The following is a 27,618-nucleotide window of genomic DNA, read 5'->3' as shown; positions in this document are numbered from 1 at the left end:
TGTATTTCTTAACTAACAGCATAACCCCCACCTCTCTTCCTGTCCTGTCTATCCTTTCTCTACACATTCTACTTCCCAAATTCGAGTTCTGCACTGCTTATGTCTGTGTGACACCATGTCTCTGATATCCCAACAATACTTTGTCGTCTTGACTAGCACTTCAAGCTCATCAAATTTATTAACTATACTCCTAGCAATGGTGTACATGCACCTGTTTCTACTCTTAGTTACCCTAACAGAGCCCATGTATTTACTTGTTCCACTATGACTCCCAGCAGTCCTGGAATTTCCCACTGCCTTGCTTTCCAGGCTGCTTCTCAATTGCATTAGAAGATATGAAGTTTTCTGAGCAATGCAGACAGGCTGCCAGGGCAGGTCATGGGGTTTTGTCAATGATATATAGGAATTTTGCTAGCAGGGAAAAGGAGGTGATTGTCCCTCTGTATAAAGCAATGGTCAGGCCACGCCTTGAGTACTGCGTACAGGTCTGGAGGCCTCATTTTAGGAAGGATGTAGATTTACTTGAGTGTGTACAGAGAAGGGCAACAAGATTGGTGAGGGGAATGAAGGAATCCTCTTACCAAGAGAGGCTTAACTTTTGCAAACTGCAGTGGCTGGAGACTAAGCACCCGTGTGGTGATCTGATTGAGGTGTATAACGCCTTGAATGGGTTGAGCACGCTGAATTCTGATGGGATCCTTCCACTTGTTCAGATTGCAAACCTAAGGGGGTATAAATTCAAATTAAGAAAAGACAGATGTAGAATAGATGTGCGGCAATTTGCCTTTAGCCAGTGGGTGGTTAATTGCTGGAACAAACTTCCATCTGTCGTTGTGGAAGTTGACAGGTTAAATAAATTTAAGGAGGAACTGGACAGGCATTTGGAGAGAATGGTGTGATTTTTTTTTTTTTTTTTTTGGCTGATGCTGCATAAGCTCATACACTTGCTTTCTTGCATCACATGCTACTACTACTAGAAGTAGTGCAAGAATCACTTTTACCTCTGCCAGCAGCTACTGTTAATCTATTAGTCCGTGTATCCCTGTATCCCCCCAAGCTAGCAGTTTTCCGACCCACCTAATTCTGCCTGGATACTGTCAGCAAATATTCTTGCACCCTTTCTGTTTAAGTGTATTTCATCCCTGTAGAAGCAGTGTCTCCTGCTAACAAGCACAGACCTTTCTGAGAAAAATCCTACACCTTGAGCCTTGCACAGTCTCTCCAGGGCCGAATTGATCGACAAGGCTCTCAGCATATACTTCCTCCTATCGTGTCTGGGCAGAATTGCACATACTTTCAAATTCAACCCTAACTCGTGGATTTTTTTCGGCATTGTCTTGTACTTGTTAAGTAATTCTACCGGTCTCCTACTCTTAATATCATTACTGCCAACGTGTACAATATTTTGTGCCCTTAAAAGATGATATCTGCTCTACGTCATCAACCTTTGCCCCTGGCAGACATACCCTGGTCCTGTTCCACCTATCCTTTTTGCACAATATGTTCCCCGTTTCCATGATAATAGAGTCACCTACAACAACTAGTTCATTTGGGACCAGCGCATTCTGCCTTCGGGGTTGCCACTGTGTTGCGTGATGTTCAAGTGCAAGCTCTGGCATTGATGTGGGCAGCTGGGAGCTTGATGGGCCCCTCAATTTAAATCCTTCGAGGCATTCACCTTGTCCTTCAAGCTCTCATATAAGCCGATAACAATGCCGAGTTGGTGCCCGATTTCCTTGCACTCCTTACATCGTGCACACACACAAAGACATTCCCCATGGCAATATCATGTCCTGTTCCTGATTGTTCCACAAACATCAAAAAAGCAGTGCATTTGAATAGACTGTGATTCAGCAAAGAACCGCCCCCCCCCCCTCAGTTCTCCCCTGAACCACAGCACTTCCACTAGTTTGAGCCTTTTGCTTTGCTCCTCTGGTTTGAGTCATGATTTCTATTCAAGTTCAATAAAATTCCAATACAAAATATATCCCTAAACTTATATCCCAATGCAGTTATAACACCATATATATGTATTTCATTATCGAATATTATCTCCGAGTTATGTTATGACTTTCTTATCTTCTCTCAAGTTATATATATTAATTTATAATGTTATGTTTGTAAAAACTAGGTCATTACATGTATTTAGTTAAAAAAAGTGCAATTTAAATGACAATGAAATTTAATAAGATTGGTAAATTTTACTGATTAATTGATACTATTATACTTGCTATCTAGTTTTACAGTAAACCTTATGCTATCTAGTTTGGGGTATACGTTGTATTATATAACAATGGCGGCAAGTTAAGAACGGTAAATCTACAGTCACTAGGTATTAATTACTTTCAAAATCGCGCTATCTAAATTCAAAATAAACCATGGAGCTTGACTAGGTCTATAAGCTACTTATAGAAAATAATTTATTATAACAATTAAGTCAATAAAACAGCTAAATATAATTAAAAACTTAGCGTTCGCGGGAGCTGCAAAACTTGTCCAAAACGTGAATTAGATATCCTCACCGATACTAAGTAATAACCTACAAAATCTCTATCAAAGCTGAATTTAAACTAAGTATCATTACTAGGAATGTAAAGCACTTCTAAAAAATAAATTAACATGCCAATTTGTCAATAAAAAAGCAAAAATTTAAGAAATACTTCTCTATTAGCTGGATCCGTAAAAACTTCACCTGTTCACGAGTACTCTCATACCCAAATCATATTTTAAGTATTAACCAATCATTCATATAAATATATGCATTGAAGGGAAATGAGAGTGAAAAAATTCTGAGATGAAGCCAAAATTTGGCAGTACCTTTCGGGATGATGCAATGCCTAATTTGGAAAACTCATCTGTATGTGTTTAGCTTAATCTGTGATTTTTCCAATGAGCAGAATAAATGTAAAGGGTTACCTTTACATTTTTTTCCCACATGGAAGAACTAAGAAGAGCTGCACAGGTCACATGTGTGCCATGGATTGGCCATCTCCTAATGTAGAACCAACTCTTTTCTAAATCTATCTGATTTTTATTTCTGTAATTAAGGGAAATTTTTTCATACCTCTTTTCTCTTTACTTTTGTTCAGTAAGCCAAAATAATGGTAAATCAGTGAGATCTGAGTTATGTACATTTTAAATGCAAGTTACAGTTTACTTTATAATTCCATGTAAACTGACAAAAGGTAAATAGATCATTGTTCCGAATCCTAAAAATTCAACTTAAACATTCACTGTCTTTATGATTATCTTTTGTTTATAGTACAGCCACATTAATATTAGTACATCACCTAATAAAAGAAGAGATTTCATAATGCTATATAGAAGTTAACTCAAAAACACACTTGAAATACAAACTGTTTCTCATATTTTATTTTAAGAATCTGAAGATATTGGGTGAGTCCAGTGTGAGGAAAAGCAAAAATTAGATTGGGGGGATCTGTGTTACAGACCAAATGGAGTGGGCAGACATAAATGTATTATCATGTGAGATTTTAATCTTCCAGACACAAGACTGAGACCTGTAGGTGTCTCACTTACAGATCCCAGTCTGCATATCGCTCACACACCAGCAATATACAGCCAAACCTTGCATAACGCGAGTTTGATTAACGCGATTTTCAGTTAACGCAATTTGAAAAATTATATCACTTTTCACGATGCAAATTTCCAGTTAACGCGATTTTTTTTTTTTATGTGATAGTTGAAAAAGATTTGAATCGCACGTTAAGCTTACCGCGAGTCGTACAGTCAATAAACAAACATTTGCCTGCTGCCCACCTCGGCGTGTTCCATCAACCATCGGAAGAAGACATGTTACTTGCTTATCTCCTGCTAATAAAGTCAATGCACACTTGCATAAAAATTCAAATTTTTAAATGAGCCAGATGAAAATGTTACCGCGAAGGAGATAACGGTAAAAGAATTAGATGAAATCTTTCTTATCACAGATAACCTCAAACAAAAGGTTTGACGTTCTCTGTGATATTTATTTCGCCAGGGCCAGAGAAGATTGTTGTTGGCTATCAGAAATTGATTGATGAAAAGAGAAAGTTAACACTGTTCAAATATTTCCGCAAGTCATTTCTTCATTGTGTATTTTATGTCAGAGGTTCCCAAACTTTCTTGGTTCACGGCGCCCTTAGTGTCTCAGTAATTTTTTCAAGGCGCACCCAGACCAAAACAAATACCTAACAGTTGCGTTTAGAAGTTAGGTCCAAACAACTTAATAAAAAATGCTGAAACTGTGAACTACCTCGAGCTAGTAGTTCGCGTGGTGTCCAACAGATGCCGAGTATCACTGTGTTTCCCTCGAAAAGTTAAAATATTCCATGGTGCACAGCTTGGGAACCGTGTTTTAAGCAATAAACATTTAATTCCATAATTATTTTGATTATCTTTTACATTGTATACATTTTACATTGTATATTTAAAAGGTATTTTTAAAATTATTTATGGACATTCCAGAAGGTCAAGGACCAATTATAATTTTTCCTATTGATTATTATATTCGATTAACGGGTTTCTGTTTTGCGCGATGCACTCACGGTACGAATTAATCGCGTTAATCGAGGCCAGCCTGTACATACTTTTGGATTCTTATATGGCAATTTTAGATTTATTAAATTATTCATTAAGATTTTTTTAAAATGAAAAACTTTTTAAAGTTATGACACCCAAAAACTGTAAATTGATTTTATCCAAACTGATATTATCATTATATATATATAAAAAAAATTATGCCCTTTTCAAAAAAAAAAAAAAAAATCTAATAATTATAAATATTCACTACCTTTTCCTTGTGAAAGGGATTCATCCTCATTTGTCCCAGATGCACTGTGAGAATCTCTGCTCTTATTGCTGGGTGATGACCTAGCACCATCTCTTTTTTCCAAATCTATCTGATTCTTATTTCCTGTCCCTAAAGGAAATTTTTTCATGCCTCTTTGTTTTTTTTGCTTCTGTTCAGTAAGTCGAAATAATGGCAAGTCAGTAAGATCTAAGTTATATACTTGTTTGGCTAAAACCCGAGTTAAAGTTTCAACTGTTTTCTAAAATTGTGGAGGGGAAGAAAAAAAATAAAGATTAAACAATATAATGTGCTTTACTATCTGCAGTAGAGAGCAATAAAAATTTAACAAAATTAAAAATTAAGAATATAAATATATTGGACACTTAAATCATAAAAAACGAAATTTGGTAAGTAAGTACATTGTTATGATGTAACAATACCACACCCACACCCACACCAGTTTGTGGATAAAACATTTGAAATAAACACATTATCGTGTCTGCAATTCTGCCCAGACAGGATAGGAGGGAGTACATAATGAGAGCCTTGTCAATCAAATCGGCCCTGGAGAAAATGTGCAAGGCTCAGGGGGCAACATTTTTTTTAGCCTGGTCTGTGCTTGTTAACAGGAGAGAGACTACTTCTACAGGGATGAGATACACTTAAATAGAAAGGGTGCAAGAATATTTGCTGATGCTATGGAGGCAGTGTTAGGTGGGTCGGAAAACTGCTAGCTTGGGGGGGAGATTCACAGACTAAAAGGTTAAAAGTAGCCGCAGGCAGAGGTGAAGGTGATTCTTGCACAACTTCTATTAGAAAAAGTAGCAATCTGGAGCGAGGGGTGCTGGGGGTTTCAGGGACTAATGGCAATCATTGTGAAACAGGTGGATATATGGGATGTGTTAGGGTAACTAATAATAAGAATAGGAACATGTATACTTGCATGTATACCAATGCTAGAAGTATAGTAAATAAATTTGATGAATTTGAAATGTTGGTCAAGACATCAAAGGCAGATATTGTTGGGATAGCAGAGACGTGGTGTCACACAGATATAAGGAATGCTGAACTGGAATTTGGGGAGTACAATATGTACAGAAAGGATAGACAGGATAGAAAGGGAGGAGGTGTTATGCTGTTAATTAAGACAAACATAAAATCAAAAGAAGTGCACCCAGATGATATAGATGAACAGTGCACTGTTCAGTCAGTTTGGTGTGACATAAGCACTGCAAAAGCAAAAATAAGAGTAGGAGTGTGTTATAGGCCTAATGACTCGAATGAGTACAATGACCAATTGTACAGAAAAATAGAGTGGTCTAGTAAATCGGAATGTCTTATAATGGGGGATTTTAACTTCCCAGATATTGACTGGAACTTGTGGGTTGGTCACTCACACACTAGAAAGACTTTTGTGGATTTATTGGATGATTATTTTCTGCAGCAGCATGTTCAAGAGGCAACCAGAGAGGGTAATACTCTTGATCTGGTTTTCAGCAGTGATCATACGTGTATTAAGAATTTGCAGGTAAAGAAACCACTAGGTGGCAGTGATCAGTGTACTGATGTGGGATTTACTTAAAGATATAATTACCACCAGGGGTAAAGGAAAGGGTTTTTGCTTTCGTAAAGGTGAGTACAGTGGTCTCAGACAGTTTTTAAGTTCTGTACAGTGGGATCAACTGACAATGTTACCAACAGTAAATTCTAAGTGGGAAGCATTCAAGGAATTAATCGTGGTTGCTACTAAAAGTTTCATACCTATTAAGAAATATTGTTCAAGGTTTAGGCCTAAACTGTTATCAAATGAACTAATGAGACTCGTGACAGAGCAGAAAAATGCATGGGATGCATATAAATTATCAAGTGACTCAGAAGCCTATGGCACAATGGTGGTTAGGCAGGCAAACGCGGATTACGAGAAATCTTTGGCAAAAGATGCTAAGAAAAACAGCAAGGATTTCTTTACTTATATAAACTCTAAAAGGAAGGGGATAAATCTGATTGGTCCACTGGATATCGATGGTTCGGCCGTTGATCCTGCTCAGACAGCAAACAAACTGAATGAGCATTTTGAATCTACATTCACACATGAGGAGTTATTAAGGTTTGAAAATGGCAGAAGGTTATCAAATTGTAGCAGGGTGCTTAATGATATTGTAATAACTGAGAGCAAAGTGGAGGAGAAATTGTTGAAGTTAAACAAAAGGAAGGTACCTGGGCTGGATGGGATCTATCCAGTTATATTAAAGTAGGCAGCAAAGCAACTAAGCAAACCCTTAGCCATAATTATGAGAGCATCCTTGGACTCAGGGGAGGACTCCACGGACTGGAGATGTGCTAATGTATCCCCAATTCACAAAGGGGGATCGAAGGGTGACACGGATAATTACAGAACAGTTAGTTTAACTTTTGTTCCGAGTAAAACAATGGAGTCACTGGTTAAAGATGCATTGCAGGATCATCTAGACAAAACTGCAGCAATAATTCAGACATAGCATGGGTTTGTTAAGGGAAAGTCTTGTCTGACAAATTTGATACAATATTATGATGTGGTTACAAAGGAACTGGATGCAAAAAATAATTTTGATATCATATATTTGGATTTCAGGAAAGCTTTTGAGACTGTTGCGCATGGAAGACTATTGTACAAATTGGAGCAGAATGGTATTAAGGGTAAGTTGCTACAATGGATAAAAGGATAGTTGAGGGGGAGAAGACAGAATGTGGTAATTAATGGATGCTGCACTTGATGGACTAATGTTATTAGTGGAGTCCCACAGGGTTTGGTGTTGGGTCCTCTTGTTCTGTATATTTATCAATGATATAGATATCAGGCTTATCAGGCTGATAAGCCTGATAATTAAAAGGGATATCAGGGATAAAGGGGATATAATTAAAAGGGATAAAGCCTGATAATAAAAAGGGATATCAGGCTTAGTGTCGAAGTTTGCAGATGATACAAAGGTTGGAAGGTTGTTAATGACAGTAATGGCAGTGGGCTACTGCAACAGGATCTAGATAATTTGGGTAGATGAGCTAAGAAGTGGAAACTGAAGTTTAACCTTGACAAATGCAAAGTACTGTATATGAGTAGAAGTAAAGCCAGAGAAATGTACCAACTGTGTGGTACTACACTTTAAGGTGGTAGAAAAAAAAAAAAGACCTGGAAGTAATTGTGCAGTCAGATATTAAGTTTTCTGAGCAATGCAGACAGGCTGCCAGGGCAGGTCATTTGGTTTTGTCAATGATAAATAGGAATTTTGCTAGTAGGGAGAAGGAGATGATTGTCCCTCTGTATAAGGCAATGGTCAGGCCACGCCTTGAGTACTGCGTACAGGTCTGGAGCCCTTATTTTAGGAAGGATGTAGATTTACTTGAGCATATACAGAGAAGGGCAACAAGATTGGTGAGGGGAATGAAGGGATCCTCTTACCAAGAGAGGCTTAATTTCTGCAAATTGCAGTGGCTGGAGACTAGGCACCTGCGCGGTGATCTGATTGAGGTGTATAAGGCCTTGAATGGGTTGAGCACGCTGAATTCTGATGGGATCCTTCCACTCGTTTAGATTACGAACCTACGGGGGATAAATTCAAATTAAGAAAAGACAGATGTAGAATAGATGTGTAGAAATTTGCTTTTAGCCAGCTGGTGGTTAATTGCTGGACAAACTTTCATCCGTCGTTGTGGAAGTTGATAGGTTAAATAAATTTAAGGAGGGACTGGACAGGCATTTGGAGGGAATGATGCGTTTTTTTTTTTTTTTTTTTGGCTGATGCTGCATAAGCTCATACACTTGCTTTCTTGCATCACATGCTACTACTACTACGTTAGTTCATTAATATCTGGCAGCTAGACAACACACACTCACAATGGGATCTCATGCTGTTAATCTCTTTGTTCAAGAGACCTGCCCATATACAAGTACTCTTTAAAGAGAGTTGTTTGCAACTCAAGGTTCTGGGGAGGGGGGGGGAGTTGATTATATGAAATATTTCCGTAGAATTTTCCATTAAAAGTCTCAGAAGCATCTACAGAAAAGAATGAAAATGTGCTATAAAGTTGGCAATATCTTACATATGATTTAAACAACTGGCAACTGACTCCCTGCCACTCCAAAGCTCTCAGGGTATCCTTATGTACTCCTGCCTTAAAATTATAAGTTTATGGATATATGTCTTTCAAGCTGAGTATCCTCACATTCTTTGAGCCTCTAATAGCCATGGATATTTCCAACAGTGGCCTAGACCAGTGGTCTCCAAACCTTTTTGGTTGCGCACCCTTATTTTACTTACAAGAACTAGTGTGCACACAGGAATAAAAAATTAAAAGTTGAATATATTTTTTTTATTTATAAATCATTTACATGGAAGGCGGAATAAAAGCTAAAATCACATAAAATTGTATATATAGTAGAGTTGCGATTATTTGAGTTAATGTGGACCAAGAACAGCTCGGATACAGTCAAACTCGGTTAACACGGAAAATATTCGTATACTGATCTTGTGACAATGTTCCCCTCCCCTCTGGGATCTCCCTCATTCCTGTCATTAAGGAAGTACATGTACATACATATGTACTGTAAGAAAGGTAATCCTCCAGTATGGCATCAAGGTCACAATTACCTCGAAAGTCACCGTCAGCTCCAACCTGGAACAATTTCGACTTGTCACCAAACCTGTAATTCTGACGGAGCATGCGCAGCGCTCGCAGAATGAAAAATAAGATCTTTCAGCAATTTTTTATATACTTTTAATCTGTTTTCAGAAAGAATTTGGTAATTTTCTATATTTTCAGTAATTTTTATATACTTTTAACGCATCACGGCCAGATCGTACGTTACTATCAGTTCCGACTTGACTGAGCACGTGTGACATTCACTATATCCGCCGGTATATGTGCTGGGAATTGTCACAGAGCATGCGCGACACTCATTATATCTGACGGTCTATGTACTTACATACTTGCAGTAATATATTTTTCTTCCCCCTCTTATTTGTATTCTCGGAAAATAGCTATTTCAATGCGTTTTCAGAAAGAATAAAAACAAACTTCCTGACTAAACAAGAATTTGATTGTAAAATAATAAAAGTAGGTAATTATAAAAACAATAAGATACAACAGCCACTTCCTGAAAATTGTTTTTTAATTCTTCCTGAAAACACCTTGAAATAGCTATTTTCCTGGAATACAGATAACAGCGAGTATGTAGTACATTGCCAGTATACAGTTCGGCAGATATGAGTGTCACACATGCTCAGTCAAATCAGAGCTGATAGTAACTTGTGATCTGGCCGTGATGCGTTAAATGCGTTAAAAGTATTCAAAAATTACTGAAAATGTAGAAAATTACAAAATTCTTTCTGAAAACAGATTAAAAGTATATGAAAAAATTAAAAGATCTTATTTTTCATTATTTTTAATTCAGCGAGTGCCTTGCATGCTCTGTCAGAATTACAGGTTCAGTGACAAGTCGGAAGTGTTCCATCAGAATACGATTGATGTCAAGTTGGAGCTGATGGTGACTTGCATTAGCATTAGTACAGGCATTTGATGCAAGAAAGCAAGCTTATACAGCATCAGCCAAAAAATATATATATATAAATAAATAAATAAAAAATAACCACTTCCACTTCACCCCTCTGTTCGTTCAAAATACCTGTCCAGATGAGCCTTAAAGTTATTTAGGCTATCAACTTCCACGACAAGGGATGGAAGTCTGTTCCACCAACAAACCACCTGCTGGCTAAAGGCAAATTTCCGCACATCTAATCTACATCTGTCTTTTCTTAATTTGAATTTATGCCCCCTTAGGTTCGTAATCTGAACAAGTGGAAGGATCCCATCAGAATTCAGCATGCTCAACCCATTCAAGGCCTTATATACCTCTTGTGTCGCCCTTTGATCCTCCTTTGTGAATTGGGGTCACATTTGCACATCTCCAGTCCATGGGTACTTCCCCTGAATCCAAGGAAGCTCTCATAATTATGGCTAAGGGTTTGCTTACTTCCTTTGCTGCCTCCTTTAATATAACTGGATAGATCCATCCACCCCAGGTGCCTTTCTTGTATTTATCTTCAACAATTTCTCCTCCACTTTACTCTCAGTTATTAACAAGATTCTCTAGCTTACTGCCAGCGTTGAATACACCTCTGGCATTCCCCTCGCTGAATAACTCCTCATTTGTGAATGTCGATGCAAAATATTCATTTAGTTTGTTAGCTACCTGAGCAGGATCATCAATAGTTGACCCATCGATATCAAGTGGACCAATCTGATTCATCCCCTTCCTTCTAGAGTTTACATAAGTAAAGAACTCTTTGCTGTTTTTCTTTGCATCCCTTGCCAAAGATATCTCGTAATCTGCCTTCGCCTGCCTAACCTCCTTTGTAACTTGGTTACAGATCAACTTGTATCTATCATAGGCTTCTATGTCACGTGTTAATTTGTATGTATCCCATGCATTTTTCTTCTCTGCCATATGTCTCATTAGTTCATCTGACATCCACTTAGGCCTAAACCTTGAACAATATTTCTTAGTTGGCATGTAAAGCCTAGTAGCTTCCAAGGTAAGTTCTTTGAATGCTTCCCATTTTGAATTTGCTGTTAGTAACATCATCAGTTTGTCCCACTGTATAGAATTTAAATACTGTCTCAGTCCATCGTAGTCGCCTTTACGAAAGCAATAACCCTTCCCTTTACCCCTAATGGTAGTTACCTCTTTGAGTAAATCCCAGTTCAGCACACTGTTATCACTGCCACCTAGTGGTTCATTTACCTGCAGATTCTTAATGCATGAAGAATCACTACTGATAATCAAATCAAGAGTATTACTCCCTCTAGTTGCCTCCCGAACATGCTGATGTAGAAAACATCAAATTTATCATCCAATAAATCCACAAAAGCCTTGCTAATGTGTGAGTGACCAGCCCCCAAATTCCAGTCAATATCTGGGAAATTAAAATCCCCCATTATAAGACTCTCTGATTTACTGGCCCACTCTATTTCCCTGTACAATTTCTTATTATACTCATCAGAGTCATTAGGCCTATAGCACACTCCTACTCTCAATTTTGATCTCCCAATTCTTACGTCACACCAAACTGACTCGACACTGCACTGTCCAGCAATGTCAACTGGCTTCACTTCCTTGGATTTTATGTATTTCTTAACTAATAACATAACCCCCTCCTCCCTTCCTATCCTGTCTATTCCTTCTGTAGACATTGTACTCCCCAAATTCCAGTTCTGCATTCCTTATATTTGTGTGACACCACGTCTCTGAAATCCCCACAATATCTGCCTTTGATGTTTTGAGCAATACCTCAAATTCATCAAATTTATTTACTAAACTGCTAGCATTGGTGTACACGCAAGTATACATGCACCTGTTTTTTTTCTTGGCTACCCTAACACAACCCATGTGTTTACTTGTACCCCAATGATTCCCAGCAGTCTCTGAAATATCCTGCATCTTATTTTCCAGGCTGCGCCTCATTCCAATAGAAGCAGTGCAAGAATCACTTTCCCTCTGCCAGTGGCTACTGTTAATCTATTAGTCCTTGTATCCCCCCAATCTAGCAGTTTTCCGACCCACCTAACACTGCCTCGATAGCATCAGCAAACATTCTTGCGATGTAACTGTGAACATGATGCTATACCGGAGGATTACTGTAAGAAAAAAATACATGTACATGTATGTATGTCATTTCAATACTGTAATTGTGTTTATGGCAAAGGTAAAGAAAGACCACATGACAAGTATGGCAAATTTCAGAGTAGTTTACCGTGGAACTAGTTTGCCATGACGGCATTTGTATTGTTGCTCGTTCAGTAAACAGACAGTGGGGGTTATCAGTCAGGAGCTGAAATGAAATCCAATGGGAGCTTGAACCCCTCCTGAAGTGGAGGGGTAACCTGACTTTTTTTCTATAGAATCATGGGTGGACTAGAGAATAATTTGTTTATTATTACTGTATTTTTATTTTGCAATTTTTTTTTTATTTTTAAAGACACTCGCGCACGCGCAGAACATTTTACAATGCCAGAACTTTCCCCTTGACTCCGTTTGTGAATCAATTAGTTTAAATAATTATTGCACTTAAAACAGTACAGTTTCGGTATTATTAATTTAGATTTCATCAAAAATTCAAGGAAGTTTCATTTTCCCCCACAAATATCTTCCAACTTTAAAAGATTCATCGCTAATATTATCTTTATGCTGTTCATTCCAAAACTAATTATGCAATGTTCTTTATTCATTAATACACGTCATAATGCCAACCAATGACTAAACCGATGTTATCATCTGTTCTGTTCATGCACTAATCAGTACATTGTTTGTCACACCTACCTGTCAATCAATATATTGTTTTCGACTTCTACTACAGATCAATAACATTCACCATCTTTTTACTGAGCAAGCAACACTACAAGTGCATTATGGCAAAGTACAGTATACTGTACTTTCGCGGCTAAACTTTGCCAAAATTTTTCGTGCTTCTCGTGTGGTCTTTCTTTACCTTAGCCTGTGTTTATTTACTTACATAGTGTTGTACTGGCACCTCTGTAGCCAGGTAGGAAGGAGAAACGGTTCTTGATTAGACCGGGGTTCGAGCCCATCACCACCAAATACGGAGGATGCGGAAGGGTCAGGGAATGACCACCGCATATTCCCGGAGCAATATGGCCTTAGTTGCTAATGCTCCTAAAAACCAAACAACAAACAACAACAGCAGTATTGTACTGTATGTAGAGTACATGCATCATCGCGATTACAGCATCAGGCTTTAGGAAAAAAGTCTTTCAAAATCTGTTTTAATGAAGTTCCTCGCTTGTTTGCTGCAATGTTTCTCAGGCGTCTCAATAACAACAGTAGATTGGCAGGCGTACTCTCATTCTGCTGTTCGATGTATCTCAATCGTATTTAGGCTTTCTGTATGCGAAATTTTTGAGCCTTCTCCTGGACACACGTCATCTTTGTCTTCACCGATAAACTAGTGGTAGGCCTGATGTAGCCAAGTGGTCAGGAGCAAGAGTGCATAGCACACGTTCCTTGAGTGGGCCGCGGTTCAAGCCCATGAACTACTAAATACGATAAATATTGTATTGGTGATTTATTGTAAAGTCTACTGACCTGGTTGTCGTACCGGAGCATAAACATTTTTTTTTAGTCACAAGTGAAATCACCTGAACGAGATGTCAAACTGAACCCAACAGATAAAACTGTTGCAGTTTCGTTGTTGTTGTTGTTGTTTGGTTTTTAGGAGCATTAGCAACTAAGGCCATATTGCTCCAGTATATGGGGTGGTAATTCCCTGACCTTTCCGCATCCTCCGTATTTGGTGGTGACGGGCTCGAACCCTGGTCTAATCAAGAAGCGTGTGCTACGCACTGCTGCTCCTTCCCACCTGGCTACGGAGGCGCCCCTGCAGTTTCGTGGCGAGTGGGTGGAGGGAGATGAGTCATCGAAATTCCATGAATCAACACAGAACAGTCTGTTCTCATCATACATACAAACAACTCTTTAAGGCATCACTTAGCCATTATGTAAAAATTGAGCTAAGAGCTAGCTCGGATAACACGGCAAGCTAGCTCTTAGTTCATATCCGAGCTCCGATTTCCATAGGTTCCAGAAAATCGGAACTCGGATATTCGGGACTCTACTGTAATTTTAAAAGATCATAAATAAAAAATACAAAACAAAATTAAATTGAAGTTCAAGAACAAAATGATCTGAAATCATTAATGTAATGAGCGTAGTAAATTTAATGTAACACTTTGTTTTATTTATAAATAATTTACATGGTATGCATTATATCTAGAATTACATATATAAAACCACATATAATTTGAAAAGATCACAATCTAATTCAATGCAAAAATACAAAACAAAATGAAATTAAAGTACAAGAGGTATAAATCAATTCAACAGCATTTTTCAGTGGGAAAAATGTGCTTGAATATTTTTCGTTATTGCTATGTATCTTGGTTTCATATTTTGGGACACAGCTACCCGAAGATCTGATTCCAAGTTAAGTTTATTTCTAAATGTGGTTTTAATAATAGTTATTGCAGAGAAAGTCACCTCAAATAGGTACGTTGATCCAAATGGAAGGATTGCATAGCTTATCAAATCACCTCAGCTCATCTATGCACCCCACTTTGGATATCACTAGCCTAGACGGTGGTTAAGAACCATTATCCTAGAGCATCTCATCTCACATGTGTTGAACATTATAACTAGATGTGCAGGGGTTAAATATACATAGGTATACACAACCCCTGCATATGTATACATAACCAGAACTGCAGGGAGTACAAAGATGCTCAACTTGAAAGGCATCTTTTCCATAAACTCAAAATCATATTTTTAGGTGGAAGTTAGTGCAGAATTAAATTCTACTTCAGTTGCTCTCTATTGTGGGGGAGCACATTGTCATCCATTATAAGGAAATACTACACCCCCTAAAAAGCCTACATTGGGTTCATGGATTTCATTCCTATACCTCACAGCAGTCACAGTTCCTCTCTCAAACACGTGTAGCATTATACATATATTGGATTTTATGCCTGACCTGACCAGACCATCAGTCCAGTTTCTCCATACTAGTGACCTATTGTTTATAAGGCTGTTTCAAGTATTCTCCCTAGATGGGATAATGTCTGAGGGGGGGGGGGTACTCAAAATTAACCCAGAAACATTATAGGAGGCAAGGGAAGAAGTGGTCTAACAGTGTGGGTGGGCATAATGCTCAGCATATATCTGGGAACACCAAAACTTTGAGAGAGGAACTGTGAGGTATGCAAACAAAATTTATCGAATGAAGTGGCCTCCCAAGGTCTCCAGATCTGAATGTATAGAATATTCTAGGGGTCAGAAATTCTGAGCTACCCCTGAGACCTTAGATAAACTACAAACTTCTCTCCTGAAAGAGAAGTACCTTCAGTACCACAGGACTCTTGGATACATATTAGCAGCATGAGAACCACATGTAAGTTTTTTTATGACTGTCAAGGGAGCAATCTTATCTGTTAACATCTACATCTTCTGATAGTTACTTATTTTCATACATTCATGAGCTAATTTACATATTTTTGCATTACCAATAAGTTCATATGTTACTGTTGTATCGTAACATATTAAACTTCCATACTAAGTTTCACTGACTATCTAAATTTTTTTAACACTAGTGTTCTTATGAGTGATAATTACATGACAAAAGATGACTGTTTCATTAAACCAGTTAAAGGTAAACCAAGATTTTTTTATCTTCAAATACTACTATAGAAAATCAAGTTGATAAATATATTTTTTTTTATCTTATAGACAATAAGCCAAACTTATATACAGCTTTTAAGAATGCATGAACTGAAAAAATATCATGTGCTTGTAAAATAAATAAGGTTCTTCACACACATAATTTAAACTTTTACTAAAACACAAAGAAGAAAACTGACGTAAGATCCTGAATTTGTCAAAAAACAATGCATTTTACCGATAATTATACTATTGTACAATTTCAGATGAACTCTACCACAATTAGCATAACTATAACAAGAGCACACTACAAGAAGCAAATGAAGAATTTTAACCCTTTCAACAAGCAAGTGCCCAAAATGCATATAGGCTTGTCCAGGTGAATTCCTGCAATGTGTGTAAGCCTGCAGCAGTGAGCTTTCTGAAGCATGTGGGCTGAAGGTAGTGAGTTTCAATTACAATAGATATTGTGGAGTGTTGAAGTTGGCAAAAAAAAAATAAAAAATAAATAAAAACTTGGTACATGAAACTTTTAACTATAAAATATTTAAGGGCAAAGGCCTCATGCTACGAGGTAGAATGACTAACATGTAGGATAGTGCAAAAGTATCATTTTAATGTAGCCATCTACCAAAGTAATTAAATAAAATAATGAAATTGGTATTGTTTTGGTTATATCTCATATTGTGAATGCCTTCACAACGAGTTTCCATGGTATTGTACTACCTTGAATAAATAACACTTCACCAGTGGAGAAGATTACTGTTATTTATTCTCAGTGGATACCACCACCCAGGTGGCACCATTTCAAAGCCTGTTGGCTTCTCTTCAGTGTGTGGGCAGGTACCCTGGTACCTGCCCACACACTGATATATATAGACTATAAAATATTTAAGGGCAAAGGCCTCATGCTACGAGGTAGAATGACTAACATGGAGGTTAGTGCAAAAGCATCATTTTAACGTAGCCATCGACCAAAGTAGTTAAATTAATTAATTAAATTGGCATCGTTTTGGTTATATCTCATATTATGAATGCTTTCACGAGTTACCGTGGCATTGTACTACATTGAATAAATAACACTTCACCAGTGGAGAAGATTACTGTTATTTATTCTCAGTGGATACCACCACCCAGGTGGCACCATTTCAAAGCCTGTTGGCTTCTCTTCAGTGTGTGGGCAGGTACCCTGGTACCTGCCCACACACTGATATATATAGACTATAAAATATTTAAGGGCAAAGGCCTCATGCTACGAGGTAGAATGACTAACATGGAGGTTAGTGCAAAAGCATCATTTTAACGTAGCCATCGACCAAAGTAGTTAAATTAATTAATTAAATTGGCATCGTTTTGGTTATATCTCATATTGTGAATGCCTTCACAACGAGTTACCATGGCATTGTACTACCTTGAATAAATAACACTTCACCAGTGGAGAAGACTACTGTTATTTATTCTCAGCAGAAACCACCACCCATAAATATTGCCCTTAAATATTTTATAGTCTATATCACTGCACACCATCAGGCATCTCTCATATTGTGAAGTTGTACTTCATAACTGGTTTGTCACTATTGAAACACCAGGGTACACACCGTGGTGCCCACACACCGAAGAGAAGCCAACAGGCTTTGAAACAGTGCCGTCTGGGCGGTGGTATCCACTGAGAATAAATAACAGTAGTCTTCTCCACTGTTGAAGTGTTATTTATTCGAGGTAGTACAATACCATGGCAACTCGTTGTGAAGGCATTCACAATGAGATATAACCAATATGATGCCAATTTAATTAATTAATTTAACTACTTTGGTAGATGGCTATGTAAAAATGATGGTTTTGCACTAACCTAAATGAAACCTTTAAATATTAATGTGTTCTTATTTTGACTCGATTATCCACCCTTAGAGTGAAATTACTGTCAAAAATCAAATTATAATAAAAAAAAATTTCCTGGGAAAAAAATTGTGAAAAAATAAATAAGCTCGTTGTTACTTTTTCTATTTCTGTACAGTAATAAGCTCTACATTTATTTATATATATCATGGTTCATCAATTTGTAGATAAGAATCAAGATAATTTATTCAATTTAAGCTTTATGTCCAAATCAGAAACTGCTATTAACCAGGTAAGAGTTTTTCCTTCTAATTTTCAAAGTTTGATTTTCTTACTGCCATTAGTAGTAGTTTGTTTGTTTGTTATTTGGTTTTTAGGAGCATTAGCAACTAAGGCCATATTGCTCCAGGATATGCGGTGGTCATTCCCTGACCTTTCCGCATCCTCCATATTTGGTGGTGACGAGCTCGAACGCCAGTCTAATCAAGAAGCGTGTGCTACGCACTGCTGCTCCTTCCCGCCTGGCTATGGAGATGCCATTAGTAGTAGTGGCATGTGATGAAAGAAAGCAAGTGTATGAGCTTATGTAGCATCAGCCAAAAAAAAAAATTACAAAACAATCCTCTCTAAACGTTTGTCCAGTTCCTCCTTAAATTTATTTAACCTATTAACTTAAACAACGACAGATGGGAGTTTGTTCCAGCAATTAACCATCTACTGGCTAAAGGCAAATTTCCACACATCTATTCTACATCTGTCCTTCCTCAATTTCAATTTATGCCCCCTTAGGTTTGTAATCTGAACAAGTGGAAGAATCCCATCAAAATTCAGCGTGCTCAACCCATTCAAGGGGCCTCATACACCTCAATCAGATCACCTCGCAGGTGCCTAGTCTCCAGCTCTGCAATTTGCAGAACTTAAGCCTCTCCTGGTAAGAGGATCCCTTCATTCCCCTCACCAATCTTGTTGCCCTTCTCTGTACACGCTCAAGCAAATCTATATCCTTCCTAAAATGAGGCCTCCAGACCTGCACACAGTACTCAAGGTGTGGCCTGACCATTGCCTTACACAGAGGGACTATCACCTCCTTTTCCCATTCATTAGGAATTGTGTCTACAATACTTGGAAACACAGATAAGATACAGCAAACCTATCTGAAGATTGCTAGACAATTCTTACATAAATGGACACTATCTGAAGTGACCTTAAAACACACACACACACACACACACACACACACACACACACACACACACACACACATGTACATACTCCACAGAACTCACTGAAAATACTTAAATGTGTATACTCCGCAGAGCCCATATATAAAAAAAAAAAAAAAAAACACACCTGTGTGTGTGTGTGTATATATAATTATACATATATTTGAATATCATTTAAAAATAGTTGGAAACGGAATCTTTCATAATAAAAAGGTACAGCATACATCAGAGGCAGCAAAAAGCATATTCCTCTACATGATGCTTGAAATATAACCATACAAATAAATTAGAATGAGTTAAAATAAAAAATAAAATAATGCCAGCAGTATGGCCTGTGCTGCCATCCATAGTTCATTACTCGTCTATATAATCTGGTTAAGATTACTTTTGTCAGTAGTGTGGCTTTGCACTGGAGTGCTTGTATCTGTTCTATTTTTAATTTTCGCTGCATCAGGGTCACCACTGTTCAGGTCCCCTGCATTGGTGGTTCGATCTGGGGATCGGGTGGCAGACTGATCTTCCGATCGATTCCCTGACCATTATTGGCCTTGTGGTCCTCTGTTAAGATGGGGCATAATGGGCAGTCTATTTTTGGTGTAGTTTTGTTTTGTTTTATTGTAGTGGTTTATATCTGTTGGTGATATTTCACATAAATTTGGACCTGGTGCCCGTCAGAGGGGTCGCCGTTAAATTTCTATTTAATTGGCTTTCAAAATTCAATGAATTATTATTCTTACATTTAGATTTTCTAAATTATTTTAGAGAGTTTCTGCTGCAATATTTTTACTCTTGTTACTCCTCTCTTCCCTCCCTGTTTGGTTTGATTTAATTTAGGTTTAATTTTGACTATTTTTGCTCTTGTCTTGCCATACTGCTGGCATTATTTTATTTTAACTCATTCTAATTTATTTGTATGGTTATATATATATATATATATACACACACACACACACACACAAGTATGGTAACTGATATGATATGATAGTTATATGCTCAAAGAGCTACCCTGAACCCCCAGTATGTTTAACCAACGAGCAATCCCATTTACTCATTTAAAAAATTTAACAACTAAAAAAAACTCCATATCTGTGTAGATTTTATTATTCTTTCGGCAACAATTTTTATTGTGCTGGATATACAACGTGTACTTTTTTAAAATTTTTTTTTCCGTTTTTATTCTGTGGCCATAACGCACCTCCCAAAGTTTTTGCATTTTACTTTGATCCAAGCGCGAGGCGGGATTCGAACTCGTGACCTTCGAGTTGTCAGGCAGGCACCTTTACCCACCTGGCTAGCCCAGTCAGCTCAACAACATGTACTCACAGGAATTTTACTGTAGCTTTCAATTTACAGTGAATTTACCTGTCAGCCAAACTCACATTATGATATGACAATCCACTGATAAACTCTGTGGTGTCTATCACTGGTTTAATCAACTTATCAAGTTTCTCCAAATAAACTATCATTCAAGCTGTACAATCATACATTTCTTTTTTCTTTTTTTTTCTAATGATGCTATTAATTACGTTTGAATTTTGGTGGAAATGACATGCCTGCAATAAATAAATGAAAGCAGAGCACAACAAATTTTAATAATGCTAAGGGAATACCTCACACATCTAGGAACTTAAATATTTTTATCTTTACATGATTAATTTTTAGTCCTATGTGCAGAGTATCTCTTGGACACTTGGTCAGAATTTATTAACAAGCCTGCAACTGGGAAACATGTGCATAATAAAGTTGCCAAAATAATTATGGATAAAACATGAACAGCTATCTTCTATATTAGGAGTAAAAATGAGAGGCAAACCTCGGAGTTTGTTCAGTTGTATCACAGTGCAAGTTTGATTAACTTCGGGAAACACAGCTTCAAAAAGCTATGGCAATCTTTTCCAGCTTCTGTGTTATGTGCACTTAACTTGACATAACAATTTTCTTTTAAACTTTAGAAATAATAAATTTAATGAATTTCACTTCCTCGGACATGATGGTTCATTTAACAGCCTTGATAATGGAACCCAGAGGTTTCATTATCAACGCTGTGAAATGTTGTCATGATAGAGAAGGGTTATCTGATAGTAGATTATGGGGCTAATTTCACCACAGTAATTTTAACCAATTAAAGTATATGGGAACCTGGTTCAATGCCCATTTAGCTAACAATTTAGCTCAAAGCATAGATGAAGTTATGCTTAAATAGTAAGTATAATTACTATAATCTATAACTATATAATTGTACTATAATATATAATTATCTATAAATACTAAGTATAATTATTTACATAGTAATTATACTTATGTATTTACAGAATTATTTCAATTTTTTTTCCACACAGCACAGCAAATACTAATTGCATCAGTAATGGACCATATCTATTTCACCACAGTTTACACAAGTAAACAAAACAAAAGAAATTAAGTACATTACCGCCCATTCCTTAATAAGTTCTTCCCACTGTGTTAAAGAGGATAATACATGAAGAAATTGATCCCACAGCTCAGAAGAGATTACAACATTGAGATTGGCCTTAATCCAAGTAACTATTAATGTCTGAAAAAAATAAAATAAAATAAATATATAATACTGAAAAAAATTAGATCATACTGCAGATATCATAGAGAAACTTACTTCTTAGTTATTACTAGTTACAATGCTTTAATGAGTCTTGAAAGTAAGCTTTCCGTCAAGAAAAAATTCAGAATATATTCAGCGTAAACAGCATACAGGAAAAGGAAATATATGACATCATGAATTGTAATATAACTTTTGGAAACTTATTACAATTCATTACATTTCTATGAAGAAAGAAGTAAAGAGAATTCGGGGCATATACATTTTTACTTTTTTATTCTCTTTTTTCATAGAAATGCTAACACAACCCCAAAACTATTCCAGTAACATGAATAATGCATGCCTGGTGATGACATCTAAAAAGGATTGAATAAACTACTATAGCAAATTCAAGCTGCCAATCAACAGTGAAAAAGGTCACACACGTGTGTTACATATGCAGAATTTCAGTAGAGTTCAGTCATTCTGTAACAACCTAATTCTCTTTACATCTTTCACACTAACTGAACAGTAACTTTGAATATATACCTCCCAGGCATGCACAAGCACACTGTGGGTGACCACCCAGGTATGAACCAACGTAAGCAGGGGTCGAGGTATGGCACCCACACTACATGGAGGATTGCCACCACTCTGTGTTATCAGGCAATACTAGGTGGTAGAAGACTCTCATCAACTGGTGCAATACCACCACTTTGCTCAGTGGAGGCTTGAAGTAGGCTGGTAAATGTGACAACTGCATTCCAAACAGTCTCTCTAGAAATACCAGTTTTGCTTATTGAAGACCTTAAGTGAACCAAAGCATATACACCTTAGGTCCTTAGGGAAGTTCCAGCTTTCCCCAACCCTCCTACATATAATATTGGGTAGGCCTAAACCCAGTTGACAAATTTAATCAAATACTATGAAAATACAGGAAATCACAATTATATGAAATCACTTAGAAAGTATGAGGAAACACTTCAAGTTCCATCTACATATGTTTGATATGAACTCCTTTAGTTACCTTAAGACATCCCAAAGACAATGTAATTCTTTGAACATGCACTACATTATATCTCAGTCCACTGTTTATAGCCTCTGTGATGAGTCACAACTAAGGTAGAATGATAGACATCAGAAGGGATGTATACCTGATCCACTGTGAATTCCAAGTAAAATCAACAGGCGTTAAGGTTGAGCAATATGTGGGCCACAGAATAGGTCCTGCACATTCAATCCACACACCAGGAAACATTGTATAAGATAAACATGAACATGTGTTCTGGACCTCCAAACAGACGTGGATTCGGTATGAAAGTGTGGTATGCAGTAGGTAATTCTGCAGTGTCTAGGTATACACCACTCCACAGGAGAACATTCATGTATCATAGAGCTGATCTGGTAATGCTGATAGTATGTAGACGAGCATTATCCTTACAACATTACATTATCCATATTCACCAAAAAGGGAGTAAACACTGGGTTTATAACATTTTCACCATAATAATGGGTGTCTAAGTTTGTCTAAGTTGCCTTAGACAAACATGAGTTGTTTTACGTCACACCCAATCCCGTCCCAAACCATTACACTGAAAGTTTGTGATTTGTCTCCCCGCCTTATAAAGTCTGCTCTCTCCCAAGCATCTTCTGACCCTCATTCTTCCATCTCTTACACCAAGGCTGAAACAGTTCTCATCCCTAAACACTATTGGACACTATTTCAGCCTCTAATCTATGAATAATACCACTGAAGATATTCATAATGATGAGGAAGAGTAAGAGGCAAAGAATAAGATTGTTTGTTTGTTTGTTTTGTTAGGTTGTATTGGCGCATTAGCAACTAAGGCTATAATGCGCCAAAACTAGATGATATTTAAAAATTTTAATTTTACTGACCTAATTATTAAGGTCACCAAGTCAAGGTAGCCCCCTAGTGGACACTTTGCCAGTACGGTCGAGTAAATTAGTGCTCCGTTATTTGAGTTAAATTGAGTTAATTATTTTGCGTTTCTCGGATTAAATTCTGGTGTACTACAATCCATATGAGAAGGTGAGTCTTTTGGTGTCTTTTTCATGCTGAACTTCTAAGGCGTTGAACAGAAATGGAGATTTTAAAATTTTCGCATCATGTCGTTTTGCTCTACGACGTGCACTATGGCGACGCCCTATAGGTTCGGCCGTTGCTCTTCAGATTCTAATTAAGTATAAATTAGAGGTGCTTCAGAGGAAATAACTATAACCATTTTAAATCTTCTAATAGAACTGCAATGCCTTTTTAAATTATGTATCCTGTGAGTTTATCATTTTGTACTCGTCCAGTTTTTTTTTTTTTTTTTCCGGGAGCTGCTAACTGCTTAGAAAATACAACCACGTGGAGGTGGCCATTCCTTCTTCCCTAGTTGAAGAACAAAGGGGTTAGTCTGCAGTGCTTCTGTCACGTGACTCAGTTCCCATTGGCTGACAGTTCGGAGGTTGAAGTAGCGTTGGGTAAATTATTTTAGTAATCAAACTGAACCCAATCTAATGATGATATCACGATATGGAATTAATAGTTGATTTTTATTAATATTGTAGTATTGGCATCTATTAATAATGATTTTTGATCTTTAATCGGGTGCTAATTAGTGCTAGTTTGTACATGACGTCATACTCCACTGAACTCGTATTACAGTGACGTGTCTTCTAACAGAATACTGAATTAACTATGGTAGATTATGACGCCCCCTTCTGAAAGTAATTGGAACTAATAAATACCAGAAGTAAATTTTTAGCCTAAAATAAATTATCTGGAAACCGATACTAAAATTGGTAGGCTGTGCTACCTTATCGGATTTTCATCCAAACCAGCACAAACACAACCTATGAGTTCTCGAGAAGAGTCCAGCTCCTCAGCTCCAGAGGATGTTCCTCAGGATGCGGGAGATGGGGCTGAGGCTTCGGGCCCCCTCCTCCCAAGGGCACCAGTAACAACTGCTTCCAGGAAGAAGAAAAAGAAAACTAAAAAGAAATCCAAGTACCGGGAGCCTCGCTCTCCCCCTCTGATTCCCCTTGATGATAACAGTAAGTCTCCTTGTGCCGAGCCCCCAGATTCCGACCCAGACCCGCTGATGTCATCAAAATTAGAATTTAGCATGTCGACACCAGTTGCCATTTCAACTACTAAAAATCCAGCTTCAGATTCTTCTCATCCACAAGCCTCACCACCACTTCTGAAACTGGCCACTAAGGCTTCTTCTGCATCTACAGCAGCCTTCCAACTTGCTGCAGTTCAACCGATATTGCCAACCCCAAAAGCAGCTTCCGCATTACTCTTAGCAAGCGATGCTACCCCGGTTCCTGCAGTAACTAGCAATACAGCCTCTACTGCCCAACAAAGCTATTCAGCTGCAGCCACTCCTGCTACTCTAACTGCGGCTGCTCTGACACAATCGGCCCTTGATCAAACTATAGCGGCTGGAATTCAAACCTCCAGGAAGCTGGCAATTCCATCTACATTAGTCCCAACTCTGACTGTCAACACTGATAATACTTCATCTCTATCCCTGCATCAGGTAGTAGCAATGCTACACAAAAAACTGGTTGCGTTCCTAAACCAAGACTCCAATAGGATTACAAAGTCAGCTAGCAATACGGTACAAGAGCTTTGGAATAATTTGGAGACTATCTCCACAGCTCTCCTAATAGACAATGAGAAACTAAAAGCAGTTAATGCTGAACTCAAGTCCAAAATCCAGCTATTAGAAAAAGTGGTTGATACAGTCTCCAAGTTCTCACCAAATCTCTCAGAGAGTTCTGAACAAGACATGAGCCCTCCTTTGGAAATTCCGCTGGCACGCACCTATGTTGCTGCAGTGAAAACACAGCCCTCCGGAACCAGACCAGAACCAACCTCCAACCTACGGATAAATAGATCAGAAATGCAGAGCCCACAACATGTCCTACTACTGAGAGCCACTGAAGATTCTGAGTTAAAAACAAGTAGTGCGGTAAAGGACCTTGTTCAAAACACGCTGAAGAATGAATTTAAATCAATCAAAGTCAAGTCACTGCGCCCTGTAAGAAACAGAGGAGTTATTATTGAAACTGCCTCAAAACAGGACCTGGAAAACATCTCTACAGCGAGTTCATTTCAAACTGCTGGGGTTACAGCTGGTCCTCCAAAGATGAGTAACCCATCAGTGATCATCTATACTATCCCCAATTCAATGACCAACGACGAGTTGGCAGAAGACATGTACCACAAAAACCTGGTGGACTATGGAGTCACCTTGGATGAAATAAAGAAAGGAGTAACATTCAGATTCTCCACAAGTGCGAAAGGCAGCTCTACTGCCCATAGAGTCATAACACTAGATCCCTATCTTTACAAAAAAGTTATATCGCTCAACAGAATTTTTCTGGGCTATAGTTCCCACAAGTTCAGGCCATTCACTGTGGTAACCAAGTGCTTCCTTTGCCTGGGCTATGGGCACACTTCTGTCCACTGCACCCACACTTCTCCAACGTGCGGACACTGTGCCCGAAGCGGACACGTTCATGCTGAATGTCCATACCGAGACGAACTTCCAAGCTGCATCAACTGCAAACGGAGAAAGAAAGACCATCAACACTCAGTTAGAGAGGTAAATTGCCCAGAGTATCAACGAGCTCTAGAAACTGCACGGCAAAGGACCACTAATGGATAAGAACCTAATTTCTCAACAACAGCTTACCAGACCTGCCCCGGCAGCATCATCCTCAGCAGCCAGTAATAGTCAGAACTCCAGCCAAATTAAATTACGCATCATGCAGATAAACGCTCACCATTCTCGCACAGTTGCGGATGAAATAAGACAGGCAGCCGAGACTCACCAAATCGACATAATTGCAATACAGGAGCCATACACCATCAAAGTCCCAGCAGAAAACACACACAAGATAGTGGGCTATTCAATGCAGACAAGACTCATACAGCCAGCTAGCACTGACCCTAAGACCTGCATAGTTGTACTCAATAAGCAAATTGATGTCCTTATAATTCACGGGCTCTGCACAAAGTTTGCTACTTGCATCCAGGTTAGGTTCTTTTCAATCACACTATATATCATCTCCCTTTACTGTCCGCCTTCCAGGGATATAGATGACTTCCTAAGATATATTGAGTTTGCCATTGACCTTCTTAACTCTAACAGTATACTAATAACAGCAGATGTTAATGCCAAATCCCCATTGTGGTTCTCAACTTCCTTGGATGCACGTGGGCGACTTCTAGAGGAATTAATTCTGAACAGAAATTTAACCATCCATAACCTACCCAACAATCTTCCGACATATTGTAGCACCACTGGACAATCTAATATTGATGTCACACTAACCACCAATGACTTACGGACATGCATCTGGGATTGGGTCACAATACCGGACTGGACGATAAGTGACCATCGGGTCATCTATTTTCACATTGGGACCAGGCGCCTGCCGACAACTACTAAGGAAAGAGTGACAGAATTAGTAAGGTTTTCCCTAAGAACAGTCGACTGGGATGCCTTCGACTTCTCCATCAATAGAGACTTTCCAACACATGACCCTCTCCAATATGAAGAAGCAACACCAGAAGAATACAGTGAAGTAATACAAACAGCAATTACCAGAGCTTCGTATAGAGCAACAAGGAAGAAAGTTCCATGCAACAGACCTTGTGCATGGTGGAACACGGAACTTATGACACTAAGGAGGGAAGTCCACCGCGCACGAAAGCAGTATCAGAACCGACGAAACTGGCCAGCAGCAGACGTCGAAAGGCTACACAGGGAATACTTGAATAAAAAGAATACATACACCAAGGCAATAGCAACTAGAAAGCGAGAAACCTGGGCTACATTCGTCCTAGAATCTGGAAATTCAAACCCCTGGGGGTTACTGTATAAAATCACACGGGGAAAAACCTTCACAACAGATATCTCTGGCACTG

General features: G+C 38.1%; 1 protein-coding gene across 5 annotated transcripts in view; it reads right to left on the bottom strand.

The window, feature by feature from the left end:
- The window catches only part of LOC150085023 (ral GTPase-activating protein subunit alpha-1), a 529,619-nt gene that overhangs the window by 323,796 nt on the left and 178,205 nt on the right, over positions 1–27,618 (bottom strand). For all 5 annotated transcript variants that reach the window (XM_090376739.1, XM_090376741.1, XM_090376740.1 and 2 more), the window contains 2 exons: positions 21,543–21,665; positions 4,793–5,051 (listed from right to left, as the gene is read on the bottom strand). In XM_090376739.1, coding sequence (XP_090232865.1) covers positions 4,793–5,051; positions 21,543–21,665 — 382 coding nt within the window. The remainder of the gene's footprint in view (positions 1–4,792; positions 5,052–21,542; positions 21,666–27,618) is intronic.

The sequence above is a fragment of the Mastigoproctus giganteus genome, chromosome 6 (genome assembly GCF_048544385.1).
Source record: "Mastigoproctus giganteus isolate SK-2022 chromosome 6, ASM4854438v1, whole genome shotgun sequence".
In the NCBI taxonomy this organism is placed as follows: Eukaryota; Metazoa; Arthropoda; class Arachnida; order Uropygi; family Thelyphonidae; genus Mastigoproctus; species Mastigoproctus giganteus.
This window is presented reverse-complemented; position numbering and strand designations above follow the sequence as displayed.